This window comes from Centruroides vittatus, unplaced genomic scaffold (assembly GCF_030686945.1).
Source record: "Centruroides vittatus isolate TY-2023 unplaced genomic scaffold, ASM3068694v2 contig_1322, whole genome shotgun sequence".
Lineage (NCBI taxonomy): Eukaryota > Metazoa > Arthropoda > Arachnida > Scorpiones > Buthidae > Centruroides > Centruroides vittatus.
In genome coordinates this window covers 237430-264561 of record NW_027120842.1, presented here as the reverse complement: position 1 = coordinate 264561, position 27132 = coordinate 237430, and the positions used below count along the sequence as shown (strand labels likewise).

Here is a 27132-nt window from a genome sequence, read left to right as displayed (position 1 = left end):
CACTATTGGATGTATTTGTAATTCTATAAAATAATATTTGATTTAAATACATTTTTTATTGACAACATAAATTGTACTACACCAACAACTTTCAAAGCATCAAAAACAAAAAGTTTGACTTCTTAAAGATTTAGAAATTGTTATAGTAAAATGTAGTCTTTGTTCCCGTGTTTGAAAAACATTTGTTTTTAAAAATGTTCTCAAGCTTTCACAAAAAGAAGTGCAGTGTACATTTTTTATTATTATTATGAAACAAGATTTTATAATATATATAAATCAATGAAATATAAATTTTTTAAAAATTTTACTTACCATCCATGCCACCCATCTGCTCAGCAATTTTAGATATATCTGAACCTCCAACTAAACCAATTACAACTTTATCTTTTAATTTTTGTAAAAAAGCTTCCATTGTTGGTGTAATATTCTAAATAATAATAAAAAATATTAAATTAAACAATAAATCTGATTTATTAACTTTCAATAAATATAGTATCAAAAGAATACAGAATCATGATTTTTCCAAGTTACCTTACAAATTTTTGTAACTCAAGATAAAAATAGGCAATTAATTATTATAACTTAATAATGTATATATGTGTGTTTAAATTATACATTTTGAAAACAATAAGCACAATTTTTGTTTATTTAATTTTCAAATTTGATGATAAATAATTCATATTTGAAAAATTTAATTTACAGTACAAACCTATACAGTGTGTATTAAATTTTTATAATTTTTCTTCATAAATTAATTCTGATTCTATAATAATTTTTTATAATATAAAACTAAATAAACAATCTTATAATTTATATGACAAATTACAGTTCATCACAGCAATATATTATGATATACAATAGTATTGCAGTATACTGAAAAGAATACTTAAAATTTAATAACCAAATTTTTATTTTTAATGAACTTTACTATTAAAATTTTGCAAGACTGAAAATTTTTAGTACAACTTATTAGTAGGTCAGTGTCAAATTATTCTTTCTTATAATCCAGATTATTTTTAGGTAAACGCCATAAAGTTAAAACAAAAACTTAAAAATTTTAATGAATTACCAACAATTGCCTTAAAGATCAGGCTAAAATTTGGCTAATTAAATGATTAATACAACATAATTTGTCACTAGATGGTGCCTAACGTCTACCTCTAGTGACAAATTACTTTATATTAATCACTTAATTAGCCAAATTATAGCCCGATCTTTAAGGTGATCATTAGTAATTCATTATATACTCATCAGGCTTTGTGATGTTGATTGGTTATATTTAAAAATTTTAATTAATTTTCTGATCTTTACTTTAATATTCAAAAATTATATTATGAAAACTAAATTTTAAACTGGATAAAACAAATCAAAACAGAGTACTTTTATATTCTAAATTATTAAAATGATTCTAAATTAACAATCATATAATTTCTGTGTTATTGTTCTATATTTGATTTTCTTAACATGAGAAAGGCTTGTTTTGATGTAGATACTAAGGACGGCCTAAAATGAGGTCAAAAACATTTTATGAATAAACAATAAACATATATAAACATCTCTAAGCCTGAAGGTTATATTAAAGCCAAATGATTGCTGGATTACTCGGTATTTAATAATTAATGGTAGCAGTAATATATCCCAATTTAATCTGGCAATCATTTGGCTTTAAACAATAAAAAGTTTTTGATGTAGTTATTATTTTGACAAATATAACATGAATCTAAAGAATCTCCTTATATGCACCTTTGACTGCATAACAAATTTTCCTGTAGCCACCTAATTTTTACCTATTTTAAACTTGATGGTCATAATTACTGAACATCATTTTTTTAATTCTAGTCAGGGACTGACAGCAGATGACGTGAAGATATAGTACTAAGATCTTCATTAAAACATAACCAATAATACTCTATTAGAAACAATACACACACATAATAAAACTGTACATAGACATGAATCTTCTATTGTAGGATCTGGCATCACTAAACAGATTAAAACAGTGCTAAAAATCTTGACAATGGTAAGTAGGACATTGTTTTTAATAGTGTATCAATGGTCCTATTTCAATAAAGATTTTAGTAGTTTGTTTTCAAGTTGTCTGCTAAAGTTACTAACTATAATTAAAAAACAAATTTGTTTATATGGTTTTCATTACTGAAAACAATATAAATTAATAAACTATAAATTATAAACAATACAAAACAATTAAATGCTTAAAAGCAAGTTAATTGTGATAACTGTTAATGACTATTAAATAATAAACATAATGGAAAAAATAATTCATGTTAATGCTCATATTGCAGAAATTTCCACCCAATTAATAAACACACAAAAACAATGCTTGTTTTTCATGATTTCAACACTAATTGAAAATAATATTTCTAGAGAAAATCTCAGCTCAAAATGTCAAAAATGTGATTAAAAATGAAAAAAAAAAAAAAAAATGGATTCCCAACAGCATGACTAATTTTGAATTAATAATGACAGTAATATGATCAGATGAATTTGATTTCAAATGAAAGTAACTCTCAAGTAATTATTGATCACAGCTGACATCACAGCCAATAATATTTAATAGTCATGTGTACAGCAATCTTTGCATAATTTTTCAAGTGAGCATAAGCCCAAAGATTAAGAACCGTTGATCTACAATATCAGATATATCTTGGTATATAAGTCTTTTATTAATTCATTTCATTTTTTATTAATATATTCTTCAAATGTTTCTCAACTGAAATTCTTAGTAGCGTGTATATTGTCTGGGTCCTTGTGTATGTTAGTTTGATCCCTTTCTCCTCCGCTATTTCCTTGTATATCTGCAGAAGGTCTTTGTTGTTCTGGACAATCATGCAATTTGTATTATTTTCATGCTCAGGAAACCTGAAGAATCTTACCCTTCCCATGTCATTGTGGACTCCTGTGTGTGGAGTGTGGAACTCCCAGGCTAGCCTATGAATTATACTTCTATTGTATCCATGAATGGCTGCTATATCTTCCAGATACTTGAGTTCTTTGGGCCGTGTCTTCACTTCTGGTGTTGTGGGTGAATGCTCTGTTTACTAAAGCCCTGAAAGCAGCTATCTTATATTGATATGGGTCTTCTAAATGCACTGGTGTGTATAGTGGCGAGAACCCCGGTTTGTAGTATAGTCGTTTGTATTTTGTTTTGGTTGATTTGAATGCAGATGTCTAAAAAATGCACCTCTGAAGACAACATTTGGTCTAGTTTGAGTGTGAGACCATACAGGTTGTTATTGATGGCATTAAAAAAATTGCTAACACTCTGTGTATTTTTCCATACAACTATTACATCATCTATATATCTCCAGTATAATATGATTTCCTCTGTGAATCCGGGGATGATTCTTTGCTCCAATTGCCTCAATATTAATTTGCACAGGTCGCCCAAAAGGGAACTCCCCATTGGTATTTCTCTTTTTTGGATGTATACCATGTTTTCAAATTTAAAAAAAGCTTGAGCTTACACACCTCACATGCTATAATTAATTTTCTATTTTTTTACTGAAAAATTTCCTCAACCTTAACACAAAATAAGAAAAGAGTGAATTTTTAAGAAATTTGCAGGATTTCCTGGGATGAGAAAAATTTCCTGGGTTAAAAAAACAACTGGGATCCCGTCTGAGAAACCCTATTTTTGACCATTTAATGACCATCAAAGATCAAGAGTTATAATTAGGAGTTAATCTATTATCATTCATTTTATTTTTAGTACATAAAGATTAATCAGTTAATATTTAACTCTATTGATCCTCCGTTGTGAATATGTTGAACATAAATGACTATCAGGCTAAAGTACAAGTTCCAAAAGAATGCAAATTGATTGAAAGATGTTATAATATCTACACCGGAGAACAGTACAGTTTCACATATCTAAAAGCCTTTTACTGGTGTGCGTATCAACACTCTAAACCAATTAGTTACAAAGGTTTTCAAACCTTAACGGTTCTTCTTCAGGTAATGATCCCCTAATGGAATGCGCTTTGATTCTAAGTTGTGAAGAAATACGATCTGGAACATTGTCCTGTGCCGATGACGTCAATCTGGACTTGCACGCTATGCTTGCTGTGCTCTAATTTATCGTTTTATCTAGTAGGGCCTGCCATGCCGTTGATAGAGTTATCTCATCCTTGTAGTTAATGCAATTACCTTCATTAATAGTGTTAAGACATATGTAGATTGCCTCCAGCCATCTGAGGTGGTTAGTGCGGTGGGTGGTGTGAATGACCTTTGCCTGGATGAAAATGAGTTCAATGTCAGGGTCCGATGAGTAAACGGCTAGAGCAGTGTTGTTTCATCCATGGTTAATATGGTTAAAATAGATCACAGGTGTAACAAAAGCATGATATACATAGGATCCACCAAACGCCACCTCGAAACACGTATCAAAGAGCACGTAGCTGATAGTAACTGTTGTTCGTATGAGAAAAATTCATTTATTATAAACTTGTAAACATTTTACTTACAATAAGTACACACGTAAAAAAAAGAAATTAATGAGATGGTTGCATTTGTTTACATTTATAATTACAGTCAAAATTCAATTAGTAATAGTAAGGCTTACTGTTATTATTCCTTTGGGTGGGGGATCACGAAATATTAATTTTATTTATACTTACTATTTGGGATCGCAGAGCTAAGAAGGTTGAGAATCGCTGCCTTAGGTAAAGGTTCTATACCATTTAACAGAGTCCGACGCACATAGAACCAAATTTGGCACAAAGCTTATAGGGTAGTTTACCTTGGTAGCCCCAATGGCGGCACATCCATGGCAGAAATTTTGACAACAGGTGCAAGTGGAATACGATCTAGGTGGCACTGATCATAATAATTTATTAATATGCAAAATTTTGAGTTTGAGATTAAATGCTACAAAAGTAAGTTGGTGAGAAGTTATAATATCGTTAATTAAATTCGAAAGTTTGTTTTTTTTTTTTATAGAATATAAAATTTTAATAAATAGAAGTTGTGTTAATTTCCTATAACAAAATAATGTCAGAGGTTGTAAAAGTTTCACAAAAATTTTGGATTAAGATGCACTTCAAGAGATTTTTTCATATACTGGAATCCAAGTTTTGGGAAATAGACATTGACAAGAGAATATAGTCAGATGTTAAGTTTGCTATTTGCCTTGGTTTGCAACCCGTAGTCCCTATGGGTAAGTGATTAGTGGATTATTGACTGAAGACACAACTGTTCAAGCATGACCTGATGTTATATAATTTTCCCTTGGGGTTTGGGGGCAACTGTGGCTGCCCACCCAATGCCGCAAGTGACCAAGCAAAACAAGGCATGCACGACACCTCTGGCAGAGCTGTAACCTCATGGAGCAGCACTCTTTAGTAACTTGCGCAACCTGACTTTGGGGGGCTATATCTCAGTGCCACCTAGATTGTATTTCAACTCACACCTTTTATCGAGATTCTGGATGTGTCATCATTGGGGCTACCAAGATAAGCTACTACTACTTAAAGTGCCTGGAAGTAGGCCTATAGACTAATATCAGGCACTATAGGGATGATTCGTTTGACTTTCTCTCCTACAGGCATGCTCTACGGCTCTGTTAAAGTCCAACAGCGTCGTTAGTTGCATTCAGAAGACTCGACGGTTCTGGAGCTGTTGAATATTTTTCTGCTGAACTCAGTCTACAGTAGCACTCTTTCGGAACATGTTTGTTTTGACGTCACATTTGGTAGCATCTTTCATTTATGTTACCTATCGCTACCTGAAACTAACGAATGAGGCTTTTTGTTCCAATGCATATGTCACTCATCGTTCATCCAGGTTGCTACGTAACAGCTACTGATTTGCTGTTACAACTGTTGGTCTGCTGAACGCAGCCATTAACATCTCAGTCATACCACACGAATATCCTTTGACACCATAGGAAAACTACTGTGATGGTCCAAACACCCCTAAATCTCATCACCCTCTTAACTTAAGCCCAAGTAATCTTTTGTGTTTTTCTGTTTCATTGTTGCAAACTCTCGGATCAATAAATGTGCATTTTAGTTAATAAGATCATTGTTTTTATCACCCATCCCATCAAAAGCTCGAGCAATGTCAGGCACGCTCAGCAACATATATTGATTTCAACTTAAATAAACAATTCCGTAAAAAAACATTAAATTTTATACCTGCCGAGGCTTCGTTACCGTTCCATCGACGTCTAACAGGCATATAGTCGACGAATCTCTCTCCATGTTATAAATTACAACAAAAAATTGCTCACTACTTCGCTCACTTTCGTTAAAATATCAAAATGGCGGAAAAAAAGCAGACGATGACGACTACGGCGCCCTCTAGTACACGTCGACTTTATCGTTACGAAATTCGATAACTTATTAACTAATCATTTACGAAATATTTTATAAATTTAAGTAAAAGTTATTAATAAGTTATAATAGAAAAATAATTTGGCAATATACGTACGTACGTCATCACCAGACGATGGCCGACAACTGTCATGGCGGCGAGTCTGACATCAACAGAACCGGGTTTAACTCTATATTGGGCACTTTTTACAGATAAACTTTGCTGTTTAACAACAATCTGTGTTATTTTCGTCACACTTGGAACTTTTATAATATTTGAGTAAGGAATTTTATTTAAATACGCTTTTAATATGGATATTTTAATTTTAATTCAAACATTAATGCATTGTTTATCTAATTACCTTTATTAGATAAGATTTAAGATTATAGAAGTTTTATGTAATGGTTTATACATAAAATTAAAGTTTAAAAGTTAAGATAAGTTACACACAATATAATGGATGATAAACTTAAATAAGCAGTGTAAAACTTGTTTAAATTGCATTTTTTTTTTTACAGAAAGTGTATGTAATTGATCTTGTATCAATTAAATAATACATGAATGGTTTTAAGATTTTCTGCATGCATTTATTATGATTGAGGTCTCGACCATGGTTCTGAGGATATGGGTTCAAGTCTGGGTTAAATTCAGAAATTTTCTCAAAGCGGTACGCTTGCCCATCTCTTATCGTCTTGCTGTACCTTTCTTTCAGGTTTATATGGAGATTTCAGCCAATAAGGTTATTTTCTCTGAAGTGCTGCCATCTGGTGGTTACTGAAAGCACCCTGTTTGATATATGTTTTTAGAGCTGCCATGTGCTGTCTGGGAGACATGGCAGCATGTAGCCAGTAGACAGATGTAAGATAACGAACTAAGGTTAGATCTATGGATGGTCGAGCCAAGGCCCGTCATGGTGAGAGCATTTTAGCCAGAAATGATAAATGGTTTCCATTGCACTGCAGTGGGGACATGCTGGTGAGTCGTGGAGGTGACAAGAGTACAGAAAGTCGTTTAATGGGGCTGTTTTGGTGTATAAGCAGCCTAGCAGAGCATTGCCATACCTATTATAGGTTTGGTTGTACCTGTGATGGCATACTCTTGATAGAAAGTGTGTAAGAGAAGGAAAAGCAAACACTTAAATTAATTTGCAGATTTCAGTTTTCGTTTCTGTTTTTTGTTGTTATACTTCAAATTTTTTTCTTCATTTTTGACTCTTTTTCACCCTGTAGGCACTTCTTGGTCTTAGCTTTTTCCTATGTTTTAACATGGTCAGCATTCCTGTCTTTAATTTGTTTTTTCCATTTCTCTCTATCTGGGGCATCCTCTCTCCCAAATCCTCTGCCACCTTGTCTCTCCATCTTGGCTTTGGTAGGCACTAAGAAGGCCTTTTTTAATCATATCAATCATGAATTGGGGCTGGCTAGGTGCTGAGAGACAGGATCTGACAAACCTAGGATTGACCATCCTCTGAGAAGTTTCTGAGATTACTTGTTTGGATTTGATTTCAGGTCCTCAGAACTGTAGACTGTAATAGCCAGAACAGTAGGCTAGTAACTTAACTGCAAAGCCAATTAAGGTACTAGCCTACTGTTCTGTCTATTGTATACTTCTTATATTATAAACTTTCTTATGCATTCAGCTTATTGATAGAGTATATTTAAGACTTTTTCTAACTCTATTAGTCTTTATTGCATTTTTCAGACTTTTTAAATTTCATTCATTTTCAAGTCCTACACTTAAAACCAATATCCAGCAAGAACTAAAAAAATCTACAAAAGCAAATGTTCTCACCTATGTTAAACAGTCGTCGTCAGGCTAAAAGATGATGGAAATGAAGAGGGGGAGAGGGTTCCTTTCTTTTCTCTTACAGCACCCCCTTTAAGCATGTGGACAGCAGTCATTAGTCCTCTTTTAGAACTGTTTGTTTTAATAGCTGCATTCTAACTGCAAAGGTCTTCTAGCATGATGATGACTGATGACAGTTTAACATGGGTGAAAGTGTTTGCTTTTGTAGATTTTTGTACTTCTTGCTGGATATTGGTTTAATGTGTAGTGCTTAATTACATATACCTAGTTTGAGTTTTCATTCAAATCTGAGTGCATAAGAAATTAACAGAAATTATATCAATTTTAGTTACAAGCATTATGAATATTTTTATTATTGAACTCAGCTGAATTCTACCACTCAAAACTGGGTATACTTGAATTAAAATTACTAAGAAAACCTAAAATTTAGCAATTCTTTAATAAGTGGTAATTTATTTGCCCAAGTTGAATGGGTTGAATGGGCATCATTAGGCAAACTAATTCCCCAGCTGCTGAAATAACTGGGGATTGCCATACACGTGTGAAGAGGGGAAGTGACGTAAGAAGAGAGAAAGGGGAGGGAAAGGATAGTAAGATTTATAATTAGAAGAAAGACTTTTATGCTGTGGGGAAGGAGTCAACATTGCAAAAGCAGTGTTATTAGGTGGCCTTAATAGCAGGTGGTATTCTTTTCTTAAACATCTTGAGCAGGTGGAAATATATAAGACCACCTGCAATAACACTGCTATTAATGTTTGCAATGTTGCTCCTTCCCCATAGCGTGGAAGTCTTTCTTCAAATTATAAGGGTGCAACTATGCAGATGCAAGCAAGCGATCAAGAATATGTGGTGAGAAGACTCAAAATGCAATAAATATCAAACCCTGTCAGATATGTGCGAGAACTAGAAATTCACTCTTGCCAGTGATATTTCTTGCTTCTCGCTTGTGCATGGTTTCCTTTGCAAGAACTATATTACTCGCAACCTCTTGCTCACTACTAAATTTGCATCTGCATAGTCACACCCTAAATCTTACTATCCTTTCCCGGGTCCTATTCATTAAACAATCCCCAGTTGTTTCAGCAGCTGGGGTATTAGTTTACCTGATGATGTCCATTCAACATGGGCAAAAACGTTAGCACTTATTAAAAAAGTACTGGATTTTAAGTTTTCTTAGTGGTTTTAATTCATCTGAATTCTATTGAAAAATTCTTTTTCACCATAATTTACATGTATAATTTAAAGACATTGACATCATTGAATAATTAGAAATTACAATAATGAGTGGTTTATTAATAGTCACTCTAATAATCTTTATTACTTCTGTACATGTTACATAGCAAAACTTTAAGATGAATCATTGAAAGAAATAGTTATATTAATAAATCAATTCATATTTATTTACTATGAGGCAAAGAAAAACAAATATGAAATATGAATAGATAAATTACAGATATGAGTGTTTATAAATAGTTTATATTAATAACTCAAAAATTATGTTTTAAAAATTAAAAATTGAAATGTGTATGCATAATTCATTATTTCTAAATTATTCAACTGAATGTAAATGTAGATGCAATTAAAAATATTAAAACTGGAAATCAACTTTGAAGATGAACACAAACAAAGTTCGAAAGCACTTATTTAAAAATTTTATAAGTGAATCTTCATTAAGCGGTAAGGTGTATATAAATGCAAATAATGAAAACAGCTGGATAGATATTCTTTAAATCAATATGAACACCATATATATCTAGCAAATAACATTTTACTAACATTCAACTCAAGTGTTCTTCAAATGTTTGATAGTTACTAATATGTTATGTTATGTTATGAAGATGGTCAATGAATTTAGCCAGAAACATTAGCATTAAAGTGTTTACTAAATTTGTATGGTGTGATATTGTTTTAAGAATATAAATGCTTTGGTTATGCTAAGTATGAAAAAATATTCTTTGGACATCTTTACTAAATGTTCATTAATTTTTACATCTAAAAACAGCTTTTGGTATGAAAAATTTGTAATAATTTGAAGTAGAATTCCTTATTTCATAATTTCATGACTAGTATATAATTTGATTGTTTACTGTTTTTTAATTTTTTCTTCAGTTGAAATTTAAAACTATACAGTTTAAAAAAATATGTTTATATAATACAATAGGTTTTGCAGTAACTACTCTGTTTTACATGTACAGTCAGCAAGTGTGTGATAAGAAAGCTTTCACTTTTTACAGAAAAATTGAGTAGCTTTCACTCTAAATATAATCTATTCGATCCCAGACCTGTTTCATTTGACTCATTAATAATTACTGACAGCTTCCATAACAAATAAAAATATAAGTAAAAAAAATGATGATAAAAACTAAGGATCTAAAACAAAAAAAGTTGGAAAGTAGAAAGGAAAACTTAGCATGTAAGTTAAATTAATTTTTAGTAACAATAATGATGATTGATTGATTGTTACATTTGATTTGTATATTTTCAAATCTTAAAATCTCTACATTGTTATCTTGAATATTTTGCAATACAAATAATTACCATAATTATTTTATTGGTATAAAATTAAAGTTATCGTTTTTAGAGATTCAGTTACTGTTTAACCAATTTTGTCACTAGCTTATTCAATTTAATCATCATTTCTTTCCAGAAACAAGATAATGACTTGTCATTAGAGAGGTTGTGGCCAAAGTTTTCATCTGTAAAATGTGACACATCAAACATCAAGTGTCACTTACAAGATAGCAGCACTCAATGTTTGACATTCACGTTTTAGAGATGAAAACTTCGACCACAATCTCACTATTATATCTAGGAATTCTACTAAGGGATGTTGTAAGTTAGTTCAATAGGTTTTCATGGAGAGCATGTTTTTCATGGTGACAAATTGAACTAACTCACATATCTATGAAACTTTAATTTATGATTGATAAATTGGATTATGTAGAATATTAAGTGTTCTATTTAGGGTGATCACCCCTGAAGCTCTGTAAATCCAGAGACTATTTTAGTCACATGACTACCATGTGCTCTACTAATCCCATGACTGTAGCTGTGGTACATTGTCACACACAAGCAGCTATATCCCGATCTTCACTCAATGAGCCCAAATATAGGAACAGAGCTGTGAAAATGTATTAGGGGACTCTGGTGTGTCAGTCAGAGGCAGTAATAATAATTTAACAAATCCTAACACATTAAATCCAACTTGCTTTACTTATTCATATGTTATATTAAATATTGTATACAGTATGTATATACAGAATGAAAAGATATAACTACTGCAAAAAGGAATAGCATACTAAAAACATTTGATTATTATTTTATTTAGTAATGCTTTAAAATTATGCAATCAGGAGAAGTTATTACAAGACCCAGATCCCAGAGATAAATGTTCGACATTAAACTCTGATGCTTTGGAGAACTTAAAATGTTTAACTTTTTCAAACTTAGAAAACTCAAACTTTGAAAAGTTTGAGTTTTCTAGCAAAATAGTGGAGATTCTCTTTCCACAGAACTATTTAGTTTTTGGAAGAAGTCTGATTTTGTTCAAGCATTTTGTGAGATCCCAGGGAGGTAAGAGGAAGTCGCACCTCCCTTTCTGGCAACTCACTTGTCAAGGATGGCTGTTACGTTGAAGGCGCGTTACGCGTTACATGAGTGGAGGAGGAGGAAGGATGCGGTTGACGATAAGGCAAAGCCGACAGTCAAGAAAGACACCATTTTTATAACAAAACAAGATTTATTAAAAGCGAACGAATAAAACTACACGTCTACCCTCATATACAAAAAGGGGGGTCCAGAGAGAGAGAGTTTACACATATTTATTCATACCTCTTAACAAGTCCGTAATAGACAGAGTCCAGTGAATGTCCCGGTAGCTAAATATTCACTCAGAAGTGATAATAATTTTCGGGATGACAGAGAGTCAGTTAATTGGACGATGGCATGTAGAACCTTAGAAATTCATAGACTGGACAATGGCACTTAAAAACTTAGAAATTTAAGAACTTTCGGGTTCGTCTCTCCATTACGTAGTGCACTTTGTAATGGAGAGACGATCGGAGAGCCCTTTAGGGGGGAAAGGAAGTGTTTTTTATAGGTTTTTGATGAGAAAACCAGTCACATGATCGATAACGGATCTCAATTAGGGCCATAGGTGTTCCCGGGATTCAAATAAACGACTAGTTCGGACGCTAACTGTAAACTATCGTGCAAGATGATCTACCTGCTCCGAGGGAATAACGGCTTGTTGACAGTTAGGGGACGATTGTTGCCAGTCGAGGGTCAACAATTTCCCGGGTATGGAATGTTGTTGATTAAGCCGTTTATAACTGGAGTGAAAAAATTCAGAAATTTTTAGGTTCTTAACTTCCAGATTTCACAATTTTATGTCTGAGTGTCAATAAAGCCAATGTAACTTTAAATGTGTGAATTAACTACAAATGTTAATTCTTCTTAATCAGATTTTTTTTAATCAAAAAGTTGTAGCGTATCATCTATTAAGACAAAAGATATTTAAAATAATTTTATAAGTATCCAAACCTTATTTTTCAGCTGAAAATATAAATACTTTTGGAACATTTTTAAGTAATGCATTGACTTCAATGAAGCAATTGTTAAAGAACATAAGTAACAAAATTAGAGTTGTTAACTTTTTGCAGTATATGAATGACAAACTTTGACACTAATCTGCAACCATGAAAAATTAAGCCAATAATATTTCTCTGTTGGTAAATAAAGTATATTATTACATAAAATCAAATACCTAATAACTAAAATAAGCTCTTTTTTGTGTGTGTGTGTGTTTTTTTTTAAATCCTTATATTCGGGATTATAAATTCTAGTTTGCTTTACCTTCTAAGAGGAATGTCATTGTGACAGCTACAAATCCTTAATATGTTTTCACTTGATTGCTCAAATGTGGAAAGTTAGTGACATTGGCTTTTTTTGTTTTTGCTGTTTACCTGTTTACACAATTGCTATATACTACTGTTTACACAATTTCCTACTGATGCACGGAGTGAAGAATCTCTAAAACATCTTTTTATTTACTGTATTTTACGGACTATAAGACGCACCTAAATTTTGGAGGCAATTTTTTGAAGAAAAAAGTGCGTCTTATAGTCCGTAAAATACAGTAGTTGATAATTAGAATTAATGGATCAAAATTTATAACTATTAGTTTTTCTCCTATTATTGTAAAGTCTTTCTATTGATTATTTTTACTTTCCCAGCTATTATAACAGTAGGAAAGTATGGCATTCCAGCAAAAAATGATTTTTACATTTTTGGACTTGGGACACCTTGAAATGTCGAGAAATGCAAAAAAATTTGGGCGTCATTTCTGTATTATAGATATTAGTGTGTGTATGTGCATGCTTGTGGCATGATTTTGTTTACCCTGTTTGAAGCTTAATAACTTCTGTGCTTTCTGTTGAAAATTTCTCAAATTTTGCAGGAGGTTTGATCGATGATATTAAATTTTGGTGGTTAAGTCAAGGGGGTGGGGAGATAATGGGGTCATGTGTATCTCCAGTAAGGTTGAACTTATTGACAATTTTACTTGTTATTAGCATTTACAACTTATTTATAAATCTCATCCCTACCCTCAAAATTGAGCTTTTTGCCATTTTACAATAATTAAAAATCTAAACAGTTTTTTTAATGAAATATCGTAACAGATGGTGACACCAAAATTTCAAATGTTGCCATGAAAGTTGAGCAACTTGTTGCTAGTTTATTTTATATTTTGATTAAATAATTGTAAATAATATACAAATTAATATTGTTTACAAAAAAAACTGTTGTAAATTACAAAAATACATGGAATGTGTTATGAATTGATGCAAAACTTTAGAATTGGTCTGCTGAAAGTGATCGGGGATAGTGCTCCTATTATTAAACTGGAAGTTCATTTCCATCTTTAAGTTAAATCGATTATCTTTCTAATTTTTCATTTACTTCCAACTGAATAAAAGTAAAATATTTACCTTTATCCAATTGAATACATATGATATGAAGTTCCATTTAAATGTGTAAGTCAATATTTACATATACAGTATAATTAATGTAAAAATTTTGAAGAGAGAACCTAAGTATTAAAAAAGATTTGAAGGTAATAATAGAAACTATATATATTCATTTATTATTATTTAGTTTAATTATGTATTTATATTTATTTTATAATTATTTTCTCTACTCTTTAGCACCTTCACCAAAATCTGTCAACAGTAATTTCCATTCAATTAGAGCATAAATAATTTTAAAATACTTTATAGTATTTTAAATATAAATAAATAGAAATATATTGTAACTGTTTAAAATCTGTTTTGAATAATATTTAGAGAAAAATCAATGTTTTGGGGTTAACTAATAGTCTTTTTTAATAACAAACATATATGAAATATCTTTCCTCAGGTAACATAAAAATAGAATAAAATATCCCTATTCTGCCTCCTACTTTTTGTATTGTTATATCTTTAACCATTATGATTTTATCATTTTTATGTAAAGGTTGTTGCTTGTGTTTGCATGGCATATGACTGAATATTAAAAAACAGTTGTTATTTTTATCCTATTTTTATGTTACTTGAGAAAGACGTTATGTATATGTCGAAAACATTTGTTATTAAAAAAGACTGTTAGTTAACACCAAAAACAACTGATTTTTCTCTAAATATTAAGCATATTGTGTTGTATACCAATTCTACACTGCATCTGTTTTGAATTTTTAAAAAGAAAAATCTTTATGAAATGCAATGCTTAAGTGGATATTTTCATTTTAAATATAGATACCTTGTCTTAAGAAAATGTTTATTCATCTTCCAATTATATTTATTGCAAATTTTTTTATTGCTACATGAGTAATTAAAATAAATAATTAATGAGAAGTATTTTTATTTTTAGCTACACCTTAGAATTTTCTAAATGATTAATCAAATATAAAAAAAAAAAGTTAACAATTTTGTCAGAAATGTTGACTTTATTATTAAAATATTAGATAATACCAAGTTCTATATTTTTTTTTGTTCAAACTATTAAATGAAATATTCAAGAAATGTTTTTAGTATTTTTTATTTTTAATCATTGCACTGTTATTATTTTAGTACCTTCAAGGATTATAGTCCTCATTAAAATCTGTTACATTGATGTTCAATGTAGGGTTTTAACATGTACTATAATAAATAAATAAAAAAAAAGAACTTGACATATTCTTTTAAAGTATCTTCTAATGCAAATTACATTATTAATTAATTGATATATATATATATATATCTGAAATTTCATTAAATATCTACGGTAAAAAGATATATAAATTAAAATCATAACGTACACTTTTCTTTTAACCTGAAATTAATTATAACATTTGTTAACACTGCAAAAAATTTAAACGAAATGCTAAAATCTACTTTACTGTAGCACAAAATAAAGTAAATACTAAGTGCTTTTGGACATCTTCAACTTATCATTAAAGGATAATGCCAGATTATAATCAAATTGTAGAGTCAAAACAAAAAAAATTTTGATTATTTCACAGTTTTGCTGTTATATATTATTTTGTATAAATAATGTTTAATTTAAAGATAAAATTTGGATTACGGACTATTTTTAGAAGGTGCCTCGCTATTAATTGGAATTAGTACTTACTCTGAAAACACTTGGAAATTAGTATTCACTTTATTTTGTGTTCCACTAAAGCACTTTTTAGTGTTTTAAAACATATATTTCAAATAATTCTAAAAAGTTCTTTTCCAGATAAAAAAAATATAGAAAAAACATGTCATTTTATATTTTAGTGATTGTAAAATCAATGTTTCCAAAAAAATTGCTAGGAAATATAATTTAGAATGATTTAGAATGGTAATTTATTGATATATATATATAGGAAACATCTGTACTTTCAGAATACACGACATCAGTTTAGAATACTTAAATAGTTATCTTTTGTTATTTTCCTAGGTAATATTTTTAGATTGGTTTTAAAATTAAATTGAAGAGAAAATAATTAAAAAAGGAAAATTTTTAATGTGAAGTTTTGTACATTGAATTAAAACATACTTAATAAAATATTAAACTTTAATACAACTTTATTTGAAAGTTACAAAATTGTTTTTCCTTTTGTAAATTATTCATCTATATTGATATTCATCTATTATTTGGTTTAGCAAGCAGTTTAATAATGATTAATTGAAGATACTTCCACACAATACATTAGAACCAGTTAAATTATTTAAAATATTCTGTAATATTTGTACAAATCTCAACAGTTTAAATATAAAAAGTCTATTATGTACTATACATATATACATACATACATACATGTGAAAATTAAAAGAAGTAATTTCACTTTATCATCTAAAATATTCTTGAACCTTTAATGAATGCCTAATATTAATATTTGTTGATTATTATATATAATAAGAACATTTAATATCTATAGTATATTTATATTTAAATTAGTTTAGTAATTTAATTTGCATTATAAGGTGAAAGCATAATATATTTTTAGGTATATATAGTAAATAAATTTATCATTTTAATTAAATTGTATATATTGGTAAAAGAATTCTTAATTGTGTCTAGTAACTCATGCATTATATCATCAAACAAAGATCATTTAACAAATTATTTAGAAGTTTAATAAGTCATCTTATTCTTTATTCTTTTTAGTTAATTGTTTGTTATGTTTGCTCACATAATGAGTGTGCCTATCTGAATGGACTTCATCTATTATATTGTTTCTATCACTTTGAAACTGTTCATAATAAAAGAAATAAATTATATATTGTGCCTTCTGTTATATATATCATTATATTATGCCAACAACTTTAAGTGTTGGATGGTTTATAATTGTATTATAAAGAAAATACAAGGTCTTACAAAAAGAATGCTACCATTTTAAAATAAGATAGATAATTACATTAATTATTATCTAAGAAGTTTGCACTGTACATCAATCAATAGAGTAACTTCCAAGTTTCATCTCCTCTCTTCATTCAAATGTCTTATTGTCTGTTACTTCAAAGCACCGTAACAAAAATGGCAACTTCCCATAGAAAAAGCATTTTATGTTCTGAAGTTTACAAAGTCAGAATCACTCATCATTGTGCAACATGAGTAATCTGCAGGAGCTATAAAATTGTGCCTGCTGTGGGAAGAATGACAATAGATATGCTGTAGCGAGCGTAGGAAGAATTTTAATATAGGTCGGATGTGTGCTGTGTGATACAAGGTACATGGATTGAGAAATTGTAATGGGTAAATGTGAAACTTAGACAGTTTTCCAATATTTTAAAGTACATTGCAATGTATCTCAGATAATAATTAACATAATTACAATAATTTAAAATGGTAGCATTTTTTTTAGAAGATCCTATATGTATAATTCAAAGTTAAAATTTGAAATGCATAAGATTTATTGTTAATAGAGTAAGTTTTTGTTTATCTAATTAACCAAAAATTATATTAAAATTTATGTTTGTTTATAAAGTATGTTTATAAATAAATAAATAAAAGAAAATGATTGAATTGAAACAATTTTTTTTTCTTTTAAGTATTCTTAGTGCTGTGACAGTATTAATATCTTACCTGATAGGATGTCTAGGTGTTACTTTTATTTTATGGTAAGGATGTATTAATAGTTATTATGATATGTACATTTTCTGTTTATTTAAAACTGTATTCAATATTTATTTTTGATTAGGTTAAGGGAGAGGAAATTACCAGATATTTTCTTTCTACCAAAAAAATCTAAGGTAAGAATAAATTTAATATATGATGATTTATAATCTGAGTTTCAATTAAAAATTTATGAACTTTTTTATTTTGTTTCAAACAGCAACTAGTCAATGTATTTAATATTCCACAGCAATGTACAGTATGTGGAAATATGAAATGCAAACGTCACAGATCTGATCTGAATGTATATGTACTTAAACCATGGACAGATCTAATGATTCCTGAAAGTGTAAATGAAGCATTAGAAGAGGTAATCAAAGAATTTTTTACAATTTAAAAATGAATATTTTAAATTAAAATACAAAAATCTAGTTTCCAAACAGTAAAATTTGAATAAGTAATTATCACTAATTACATTTTATCCATCTTCAGATACTATCTAATTAATGATTTTAATATAGTTTTATGTTTTCATCATAAAGCACATCTATCCAAAGTATGCTATTTAAAAAACAGAATAAATTGTTTCAGTAACCTCAAGGATAGAGCAATCAACACATTATAAAATCATATTAGTTTAATTCCTGTCCAGTTAGACATTTTTTTTTCTCTTCGTCTGGTTTTTCTTTCAATAGATAAATGATTGATGCACTAAATTCATTTAACATTATAGATGTAAAATTACATTTTATATAAGTGTTTTCTTCACAAGTGGGTATTTTTTTGCAAGTTTTTCATAAAAATAAACACTTTTACATCAATCTTGTTATTGTAATTAAGAATTTAAGATTATAATGATACATTCTACATCTATATAAGATAATGATAATAATAATATAGACACACAGTTCATGTACATTTATTTTATTTTATTTTATTTTTTTATACAAGGAACAAATACATTGCAAATTATGACAGGTTTACACTTTAAAACAAAAGTAATTTTTTTTATTAATGTGTAAATTTTCAGTCTAATAAAAAAATAAGAATGTTTTTACAGTAGAGCATCAATTATTCGAAACAATTCAGGCTGGGGTTATTCAGATTTTTCAGATAACTGAACATTTATGAAAAAATATATTAAACACTGAACTGTACTGTATATATTTTGTATCACACATCTTACAAGTAGACATTTTACATAAAGTAGTACATTAATGTAGCCTACAGTTTATGTTGGCAGGGAGAGGAAGAGTGATGCAGCGCCATACTAGTGGAAATTTGGATTTGCTGACTGGAAACTGATGTTTCGGTTGATTGGTATTTAGATAATCAATGCTCTACTGTAATTGTTTTGTTAAAGAAAAGATTATTATTATTATTATTTTGTTTTAGATTTAATAATATAATTACTTTATATTATTTAATTAATTCTCCTAATTATGTTTGCTTTTGTTTTTATTTAAATAAATATAAGATGTTCATAACATCTGTGTGCAGTTTTATACTTTAGTAACTAAAGATATACAAATGTTAAAACTATACAGTAAATAATATTTGAGAGCCTAATTTTTGAAGTTTTTTACATAATAATTTTGTCAGTAAAGAACAAATTTATTTTATTTACAAATTTCTTTAGTGACCTCAAATGATGACAAAGTAAAAGTAAATTGCATACTTTGGCTTACAGAATTAAAGTCAGTAACAGCTGTTAGAATAATATTATGATATGTTCTGTGGTACAGTACATATGCAATAACAGCTGTTTTTATCATTAATTCTGCAAACCAAAACAAACAGCTTACTTTCTTTTCAGCTGTCATCATTTTGAGTCATCATCAATAGATCTGTAAATAAAATAATTCCATTATTATTAATAACTCTGCTTTTTGCCTCTACATTAATACTATTTAACATGTTCATTTTTACATAACCAAACATATTAAATAGTAAAAATAATTCCACATTAATAAGATTATCACATGAACAATTTTCAAAAGTTATGCATTTAAATTTTATTTACTGCATAGCTTTAATATTTGTATATTTTTAGTTATTGAAGTATAAAACTGACATAAATTTTAGGAACACTCTTTATATTCGTTATATATTACTTTATTTTACCTTTTGTGCCTAAATAATGAAAATGCAATGCAAGTTGGAATATTATGTCCAAATCCCAAGCAACAAATGCCAAATATTTTGATAATGTTATAGGACTGTTCTATTAAAGTAATTGCTTAATTAATTCATCCAATGATTTTATTAATTTAATCAGTGGTTTTCAAACTTTTTGGACTTACAGCACACTTGAGCAATCAGGCAAAATTTGTGTTTATTATTAAGTATTCTAAGACTAGCCAACAGATTGATCTTAGAGCACTCTCTAATACCTTTTTTGATAGCTGATTCATTCAAACTTCTGAAATATAGTTGATAATACATAAAAGTACATAATTCTTTTTATAAATTTTAAAATTTATTGTTTTAAATTTTTAATTCATGTCACAGCAAACTGATTGAGAACTACTGAATTAAACTTATGACCACATGATTACTATCAATATCTTTTTATTGTAGGAAAAGTCATTGAATATATTTTAAAAAGAATAATATTTTACCAAATATGTTAATAAAATAAAATAATATTCTTAGTGAATGTCATGTTTTAAAACCATATTTTTGTATTTGTAGATACTTTCATTAACTTTAAAAGAACATATCTATTCATGGTACAAGTAAGAAATTTACTTTGTTTTAAATTAATTTAGAAAAATAAAAAATAATTTTAATTAACATTTTTAATCACTTCATATTGCTATTTTTAAAAATATTTTAGATCAATTAGTTCTGATGAATATTTTGTTCAGGAATTAAGGGTATCTTTAAGATTTCTTATATCTTCATTGTTAATAAGAATTTTACAGGTAATTCTATTAAACTTTTATGTTTAGATTTATTATTTTTGTAACCTATATATTATTAAAAATTTTATATTAAATACAGGTTGACAATGTAGATCTAATAACTGAAAAAATAGCAAATGCTGTATTGAAACATGTAGATTGTTATTTATATGTGAAAGACCAAAGTAAACCCCATGAACTTCTACAAGAGAAAGTATTAAATTATTACGGGTCCAATTTGCACATTGCACTTCAAAACAGAAAAACTGAGGTACATTATTTAAGGAATCTGATTGAATTGCTACTGCCATATTGTTTGCCAAAGAAGTTCCTTTTTTGTAGGTAAGTTTTTCTTTTTTTTTTTTTTTTTTTTTTAAAGCATTTACTTCAATTTATTATTGAATACGTTATTTCTGATTTATTTCTGATATAATTTATTCTTTACTAGAAGTTCATTATTCCTAGTAAGAGAAATATTTTGTACATTGGTTTTATTACCTGTGATGGATATCATTGCTGATCCAGTGAGTTTTATTGGATTATATTTATATTTGGAAATTTATATTATTACTATTTTAACGATTTATTATAATTATAATTATATAATTTTAAGTTTAAAACATATTTATTTCAAATTTCTAGTAATAAATTACTACTGTTGACACTGAGGGTGCGTTTACTTTTGAGCTAATAGTGTTACTTCTGAACACCGGAAGTGATGTTATTAGCATGTGTATTCGTGCTTACATGTCCAGTTAGAAAGTAAATGCAAATGCTAACAAGAAATATGGAGGTTTCCTACAAATAATATTGTCAAAGCTGCTATTTTAAATGTTGCGTTACAGATAGAACTACTTTATTCCGAATCAGATGAGGATGATCTTATTGTGGATATAATTGTAGAAAAAAGAAAAGTAAGGTCAAATAAACAAGATAGAAACATTTATTGAAGAGATGTACTTTTTTATAATCCAACTGATTTTAAACAGCATCTTAGACTTACAAGAGAATCTTTTGAAAGTCTCCTTTATATAAACTTATGTAATTTTGGATTATTATTAATGCTGTTCATTTCTTTACAATTTATTTAATGCTTTGAACATAACATTTCTGAAGATTCCAAACGTGTATAAGGTAAACTTCACTTTTAATCATAAACAATGAGTTAAACTTAATTTTTTTCACATCTGTTTATGAAAAATGTCATCTAAAGCTATTGAACCTTACACAATAAAAAAAGATCATTGTAAACATTTTATACAACAAATAATCGAAATTTACCAATAAAAATACTTTCTGCCATTTATTTTTCCAAAAATAATTTTATTTTCATTACTTTGTACAGAAAGCAATTTTTTCATGGGATCATTCATTTCCATATTGAATTAGCGCAAAGTTCGACACAAACTAGCTAGCACTCCGAGCTTACCAATTTCGCTAAACATGACGTCACATAGCTCTAAAGTATACTCCAATGAGCATGGCGTTCAGATGAAAGTATACAGGCTAAGCGTGCTGACGGCAAAATTAGCTCAGAAGTAAACACACCCTGAGTGAAAAATGACTTTTTCACTAATAGTGTCAATGTTTTGTTATTTTGTACATATACATATGTAAAATAATAATAAAATGTTATATATTTGCCTAATTATATTGTTTTGATTTTGTATTGTGATATTTTTAATCTCATTAAAATAATAGCAGTTTCCACAGCTCAAAATTTTATTAACTCAAAAAATTTTTTTCAGTTTTTTTTCATATTGAGTTATTTCTTATAGTCTGCTATGTAAGAAATTTGACTTATTAAACTTTTAAGCAGTGTATAAAAATAATTATACTTTCATAGAAATGTTTAAATAAGAAAGAAAATATTTAAATACTAGATCTTTAAAAAAATTATGTATTATTGACCGATACTCTCATTACTTTGATATCTCAATGTTTGCTAAATATTTTTTAGAATAAGTAACTATTTATTTGTTAAATGTTTATTAGAATGTATATATTCAATATTTACATTTTAATATTTATTTTATGAAAATATTCCATGCATTTTCTTTTTATAAAATATATTAATTAAATTTAAAATAAGTCTGTTCTGGATCATCCAAAGATTATTTTACATTACTGTTAATCAATATTATTAATTATTGGTACTGTAGTTCATATCACAATACATTAGATTCTTATATAGATGGAATGTTAGTTTGCAGAAGTGTCATTTATTGTTTAATTATTAATTAACATTTGAAATAGCATATTTATAAAAAACAACTCAAAAACAGTAGAAAAATGAAAAGATTTTATTGTACAATGATTATTTGATTATTTTTTTTATTAAAATTATATATACTTTATATAATTATTTTTTATTTCAGGATATAATCAATCATTTGCTTCTAATATTCTTTGATAAAACTCCTGTAAGTTATTTTTTATTTAAATATCCTAATCCTAGGTTAGTGATGTGTGTTTGATGATGGGACTAAACAGTAGTCTGATGGACTACACATTTTATTTAATTGTATTACTAAATTATGATTACAAAACAACACTAACTTTTCCACTTTTTGCTTTCTGTCACAATTTAGACTTGTGTTAAACTTTACATATAATTTTTCCTGGTATCCCCCATACATGATGCACAAATACAGTTTTAAAAAGAAATAAAAATACAGTTTTTAATGAATGTATATTAATTGTACTTTTATTTCTTTATATATTTTTTTGCCATATGTTTTTTTATGTACTTGTTATGTATTGGAGTGAAAATCAACTGCCTGATGGTATTTCCAAAATTCAATGTAAAATATATAAAAAAATAAATAGCATCTGAGGAAAAATCCTATGTTTCACTTTATTGGATGGAATACAGGTATACCTCGACTTACATCCCTCTCGAGTTACGTCGTTCTCAATTTTACGTCGTGTGTCAAAAAAGTATATGGAAAAATAAAAATCAAGTTTAAGTCAGTTTATTTGACTTTAAATTTGTCCGCCATAAACATTGAAGTTGTAATATCACTAGAAAAGTGTTAAAAGCACATAAAATCATATTAAAATATGTACATTTACAGTAAATGTTAATACAATCATCATAAATCGTATAAAACGAAACATGAAAACATCTGTGTTTCTGTGTTGTCATCTTATTTAGCGGTCTGTAAGTGCTCATTATTGGCGTTTCCTCCATTATTGGCATTTAGTTACGACATAAGTCGAAACTACGACTTATGTCGTAACTACACAAGTAAATTCGACTTACGTCGTTTTTCGACTTACATCGCCTCTCCTGGAACCAATTACCGACGTAAGTCGAGGTATACCTGTACATGGATCTGCTTCATCTGTTGAGAATGTTCCCAATTATGGTTCTCCGAGATCACCTAAGTATAGGCTGATACATTTACTTTATTAAAATACTAATAACCATCAAGTTGAAGTTACCATACGATAAAAATAAAAAACATGTAATTATATAACTTAACAGCATGATTCATGTTTTTATTTACTTTTCATTAACATACTCACTAAAATGAAGTATGCAAAAGTTGATTGAGACAGCTTTGAAAGTTTTTTTATTTTTACTTTTTTCAAAAAACTAACTTTATGAATTCATAAATTTTATATTCTAGATGTAATAATTTCAGTTTTAAAAAGAATAAATAACTCCATTTTAAATCCACTTATTTATTTGACTTGTGTATAATTTTCAGATTGAATATTGCATAATTTACTACATTTATTTGCATAAACATTATAAATTAATTATAATTTATCAGTATAAATGAAGGCTATAAATCACAGACTCTTATTGACAATAACAAATCATCATAAAAACATACATTGGGTAAAGGTTTAACATATGACGAAATTTGTGATGTCATCATCTAACTTGGTTGTTGTGAGAGTGCTTTGTGATTCTCTTACATAAGTTGTTAATGAACTGTTAGTAAAAAAAATATTATTACTATTGTGAGATAAGCAGAGAGTCGGGGAAAACCTCGCTGACCACTTACGCTGCACGGGTTGGTAAAACCTGACCTCATTGTTGTTGGATGGCTAGGAGGGCAAAAAGTGAGTGGGGAGGTGCGTTAGTAAGTCAACAGGTGTCCTTACTTTGACAGGAGACAGGTTTAACAGATAACAATAAAGGTTTATTAAATAACAAAAGCGAACATACAATAAAGATACAAAGATAACTACTGCTAAAATGCGGATAAAATATCCCTATCACTAACTGCGATCTAACCAATAAAGTGGTCACGTGCCTAACTTCTAGTGGGAGAGAGTTTACAAAGGTTACGTCGATATACCTTAATATGTGGTCCGATGACAGTATGCGACGACCTCCTGGACTATGGAAGCTGGAATCAGTCTTATGTCCGGGACTGGAGACACTGGATTCCTGGACGATTGCGCTCTTTCCAGAGTTGATCGGGTTTTTATACGATCATTGTTGGCACTGAGCCAGTCTATCATTCAGCGTTCGATGACTAATTTGCTGACTCGCGATGACTTGGATTTTTGTTTGTTTTTTCTGATCGGATCGGATATGTAATCAACATCCGATCGATTTCCGATCGAACTTGCGGGTCATGAACCCCTTTAAACTCTCGAATTTACGCCCTCAAAACCTGCGGGCTCACACTATGAAAGAATAATGTTTATGACTAAAATTTTTCAAATTACTCCACTAAGATTTAATTTTACTTTGAATAAAAACTAGTACATGATTTATTAAAATTCATTGCTATAGCTGTTCTGTTCTTGTATTTGAATTTGATTTTTCTTCTTGGGATATGGGATGATGTAAATTATCTTTCTATTAGTTAAATTTTATTCTTGCCATTTGTCAGTTATCAGAAGTAAAAATTCACTTTTGTTCTCTCATGAATGAGTCTTGCAAAATGATATTACAATGTTATAAATAAGGGTTGCCATTACTACTTACTGCTGCAGAATTCATTAGAATAAGAAAGACTGAATTTAGACAGCCTTATTTTACACAACTTTGAAATAATGGGGTTTTATGATACAAATAATAGTACATTTATTTTATGCAAAGTAATTAAAATTAGGCTTAATTAGTGATGATAAAAAAATTATTACAAAGTAGTCTATCATGCTTGATGGGAAAAATTCTCTAGTTTTTTATAGTAATTTTATACCTATGAAATTTATAAACATACAACATTACAGTGTTCTTTCTGAAAATGAATTTGAAGTGATCATCTTATAATATTTGTTGTAGTAACAGCAACAAATATTAAATGATGATCACTTCACATTTACGGCAGTTGTTGGTGTATCATTATGTATGTATATATGTAAAATACATCTTTAAAATATAAGTTGCCTATATTTTCCATTAAAACATAAAGAACACCTAAGCAAAATATCATTTGGATTGGACAAAGACAGCAGGAGTTTACACACACACACACACACACACACACACACAAAGATTAAGACTATTATATTAATAATTGCTGATAAAAGCATTGATGACTACAAGTCATTTTTGAAAATGTCTCATATAAATTGGTAAAAACTATTCAGATAAAAACTAATCAGATATCTTATCATTCATTGCTGGAAAAAAAAAACTAAATTAAGAGAAACAGCAAATATGAAACTAAAAATATTAATAGATATACTAAGGAAAAAAGTATAATTAATTTTTATTGAAATATGTTTAAAATGTGTTTTTTTTTTTTTTTTAAGAAAGCATGTCGAAAACTTTTTAAATATTTTTCAAAATCTTCAATATGTATAAACTTAGAAAATAAAGGATTTGAAATAAATGAATGTAGACAAATCTTATAATAAATTTAATTAAAAATAGAAATGCTCTTAATTTTTAGACTTAAGAAATTTTTATTATAATTTTAAATAGCATTTCAAGTATCAAAGATATCTTTTTAAGAGTTTGATTTTATGAAATGATCTGTTTTTCACCTACATAAAGCTCTGTTACTTAATATTTTATAATACGGTAGCTCATTGTTATATCATCCTTGTCAGGAAACAAAGAAAAAGTGCAATATATCCAGCGGCACAATATAACCAAGTACTAAAAAGTTTGGGCTTGTACTAAGCATATTATACATGCTACGGAGTCTCTGTTTTTTATTCTTTCATCAGCAAGTGTTTCTGATATAAAATAAGCTTAGTTTCTCAATACTGATTTTTATTCATGGTTATATTGTATTAATTGATGTTTATGTACACATTGATACCACAAATGCCCATTTAGCATTATTGTTTCTTTAACAATGACATTTAGAGACAAATATTGTTGATATAAAAACAAAATATCAGTTGCTATTGTATTATACTATATTATATTTCATAATAAATCACTTATTAAAAATTTGTGTAATTTATATTTTTCAATAAAAATTATCAATACAGTAATTGAAAATTTAAAAAAATAAATATTGAACATCAAATCTTATAAAATTAC

General features: G+C 28.5%; 2 protein-coding genes across 3 annotated transcripts in view; one reads left to right on the top strand and one right to left on the bottom strand.

The window, feature by feature from the left end:
• Pmm2 (phosphomannomutase) overlaps window positions 1–6304 on the bottom strand; it is a 28946-nt gene extending 22642 nt beyond the window's left edge. The window contains exons 1-2 of the mRNA XM_067289091.1: window positions 6156–6304; window positions 313–427 (exon numbers count right to left, since the gene is read on the bottom strand). Of these exons, the coding sequence (XP_067145192.1) occupies window positions 313–427; window positions 6156–6221 (181 nt within the window). The 5' untranslated portion in view covers window positions 6222–6304. The remainder of the gene's footprint in view (window positions 1–312; window positions 428–6155) is intronic.
• A 119-nt stretch (window positions 6305–6423) lies between these two features.
• LOC136990678 (sorting nexin-14-like) overlaps window positions 6424–27132 on the top strand; it is a 40719-nt gene continuing 20010 nt past the window's right edge. Inside the window, exons 1-9 of one of the 2 annotated variants that reach the window (XM_067289088.1) lie at window positions 6424–6612; window positions 17694–17762; window positions 17843–17894; window positions 17978–18127; window positions 20452–20495; window positions 20597–20684; window positions 20764–21005; window positions 21112–21187; window positions 23042–23086. In XM_067289088.1, the coding sequence (XP_067145189.1) occupies window positions 6485–6612; window positions 17694–17762; window positions 17843–17894; window positions 17978–18127; window positions 20452–20495; window positions 20597–20684; window positions 20764–21005; window positions 21112–21187; window positions 23042–23086 (894 nt within the window). In that variant the 5' untranslated portion in view covers window positions 6424–6484. The remainder of the gene's footprint in view (window positions 6613–17693; window positions 17763–17842; window positions 17895–17977; window positions 18128–20451; window positions 20496–20596; window positions 20685–20763; window positions 21006–21111; window positions 21188–23041; window positions 23087–27132) is intronic. The other variant, XM_067289089.1, reaches the window with a different exon arrangement.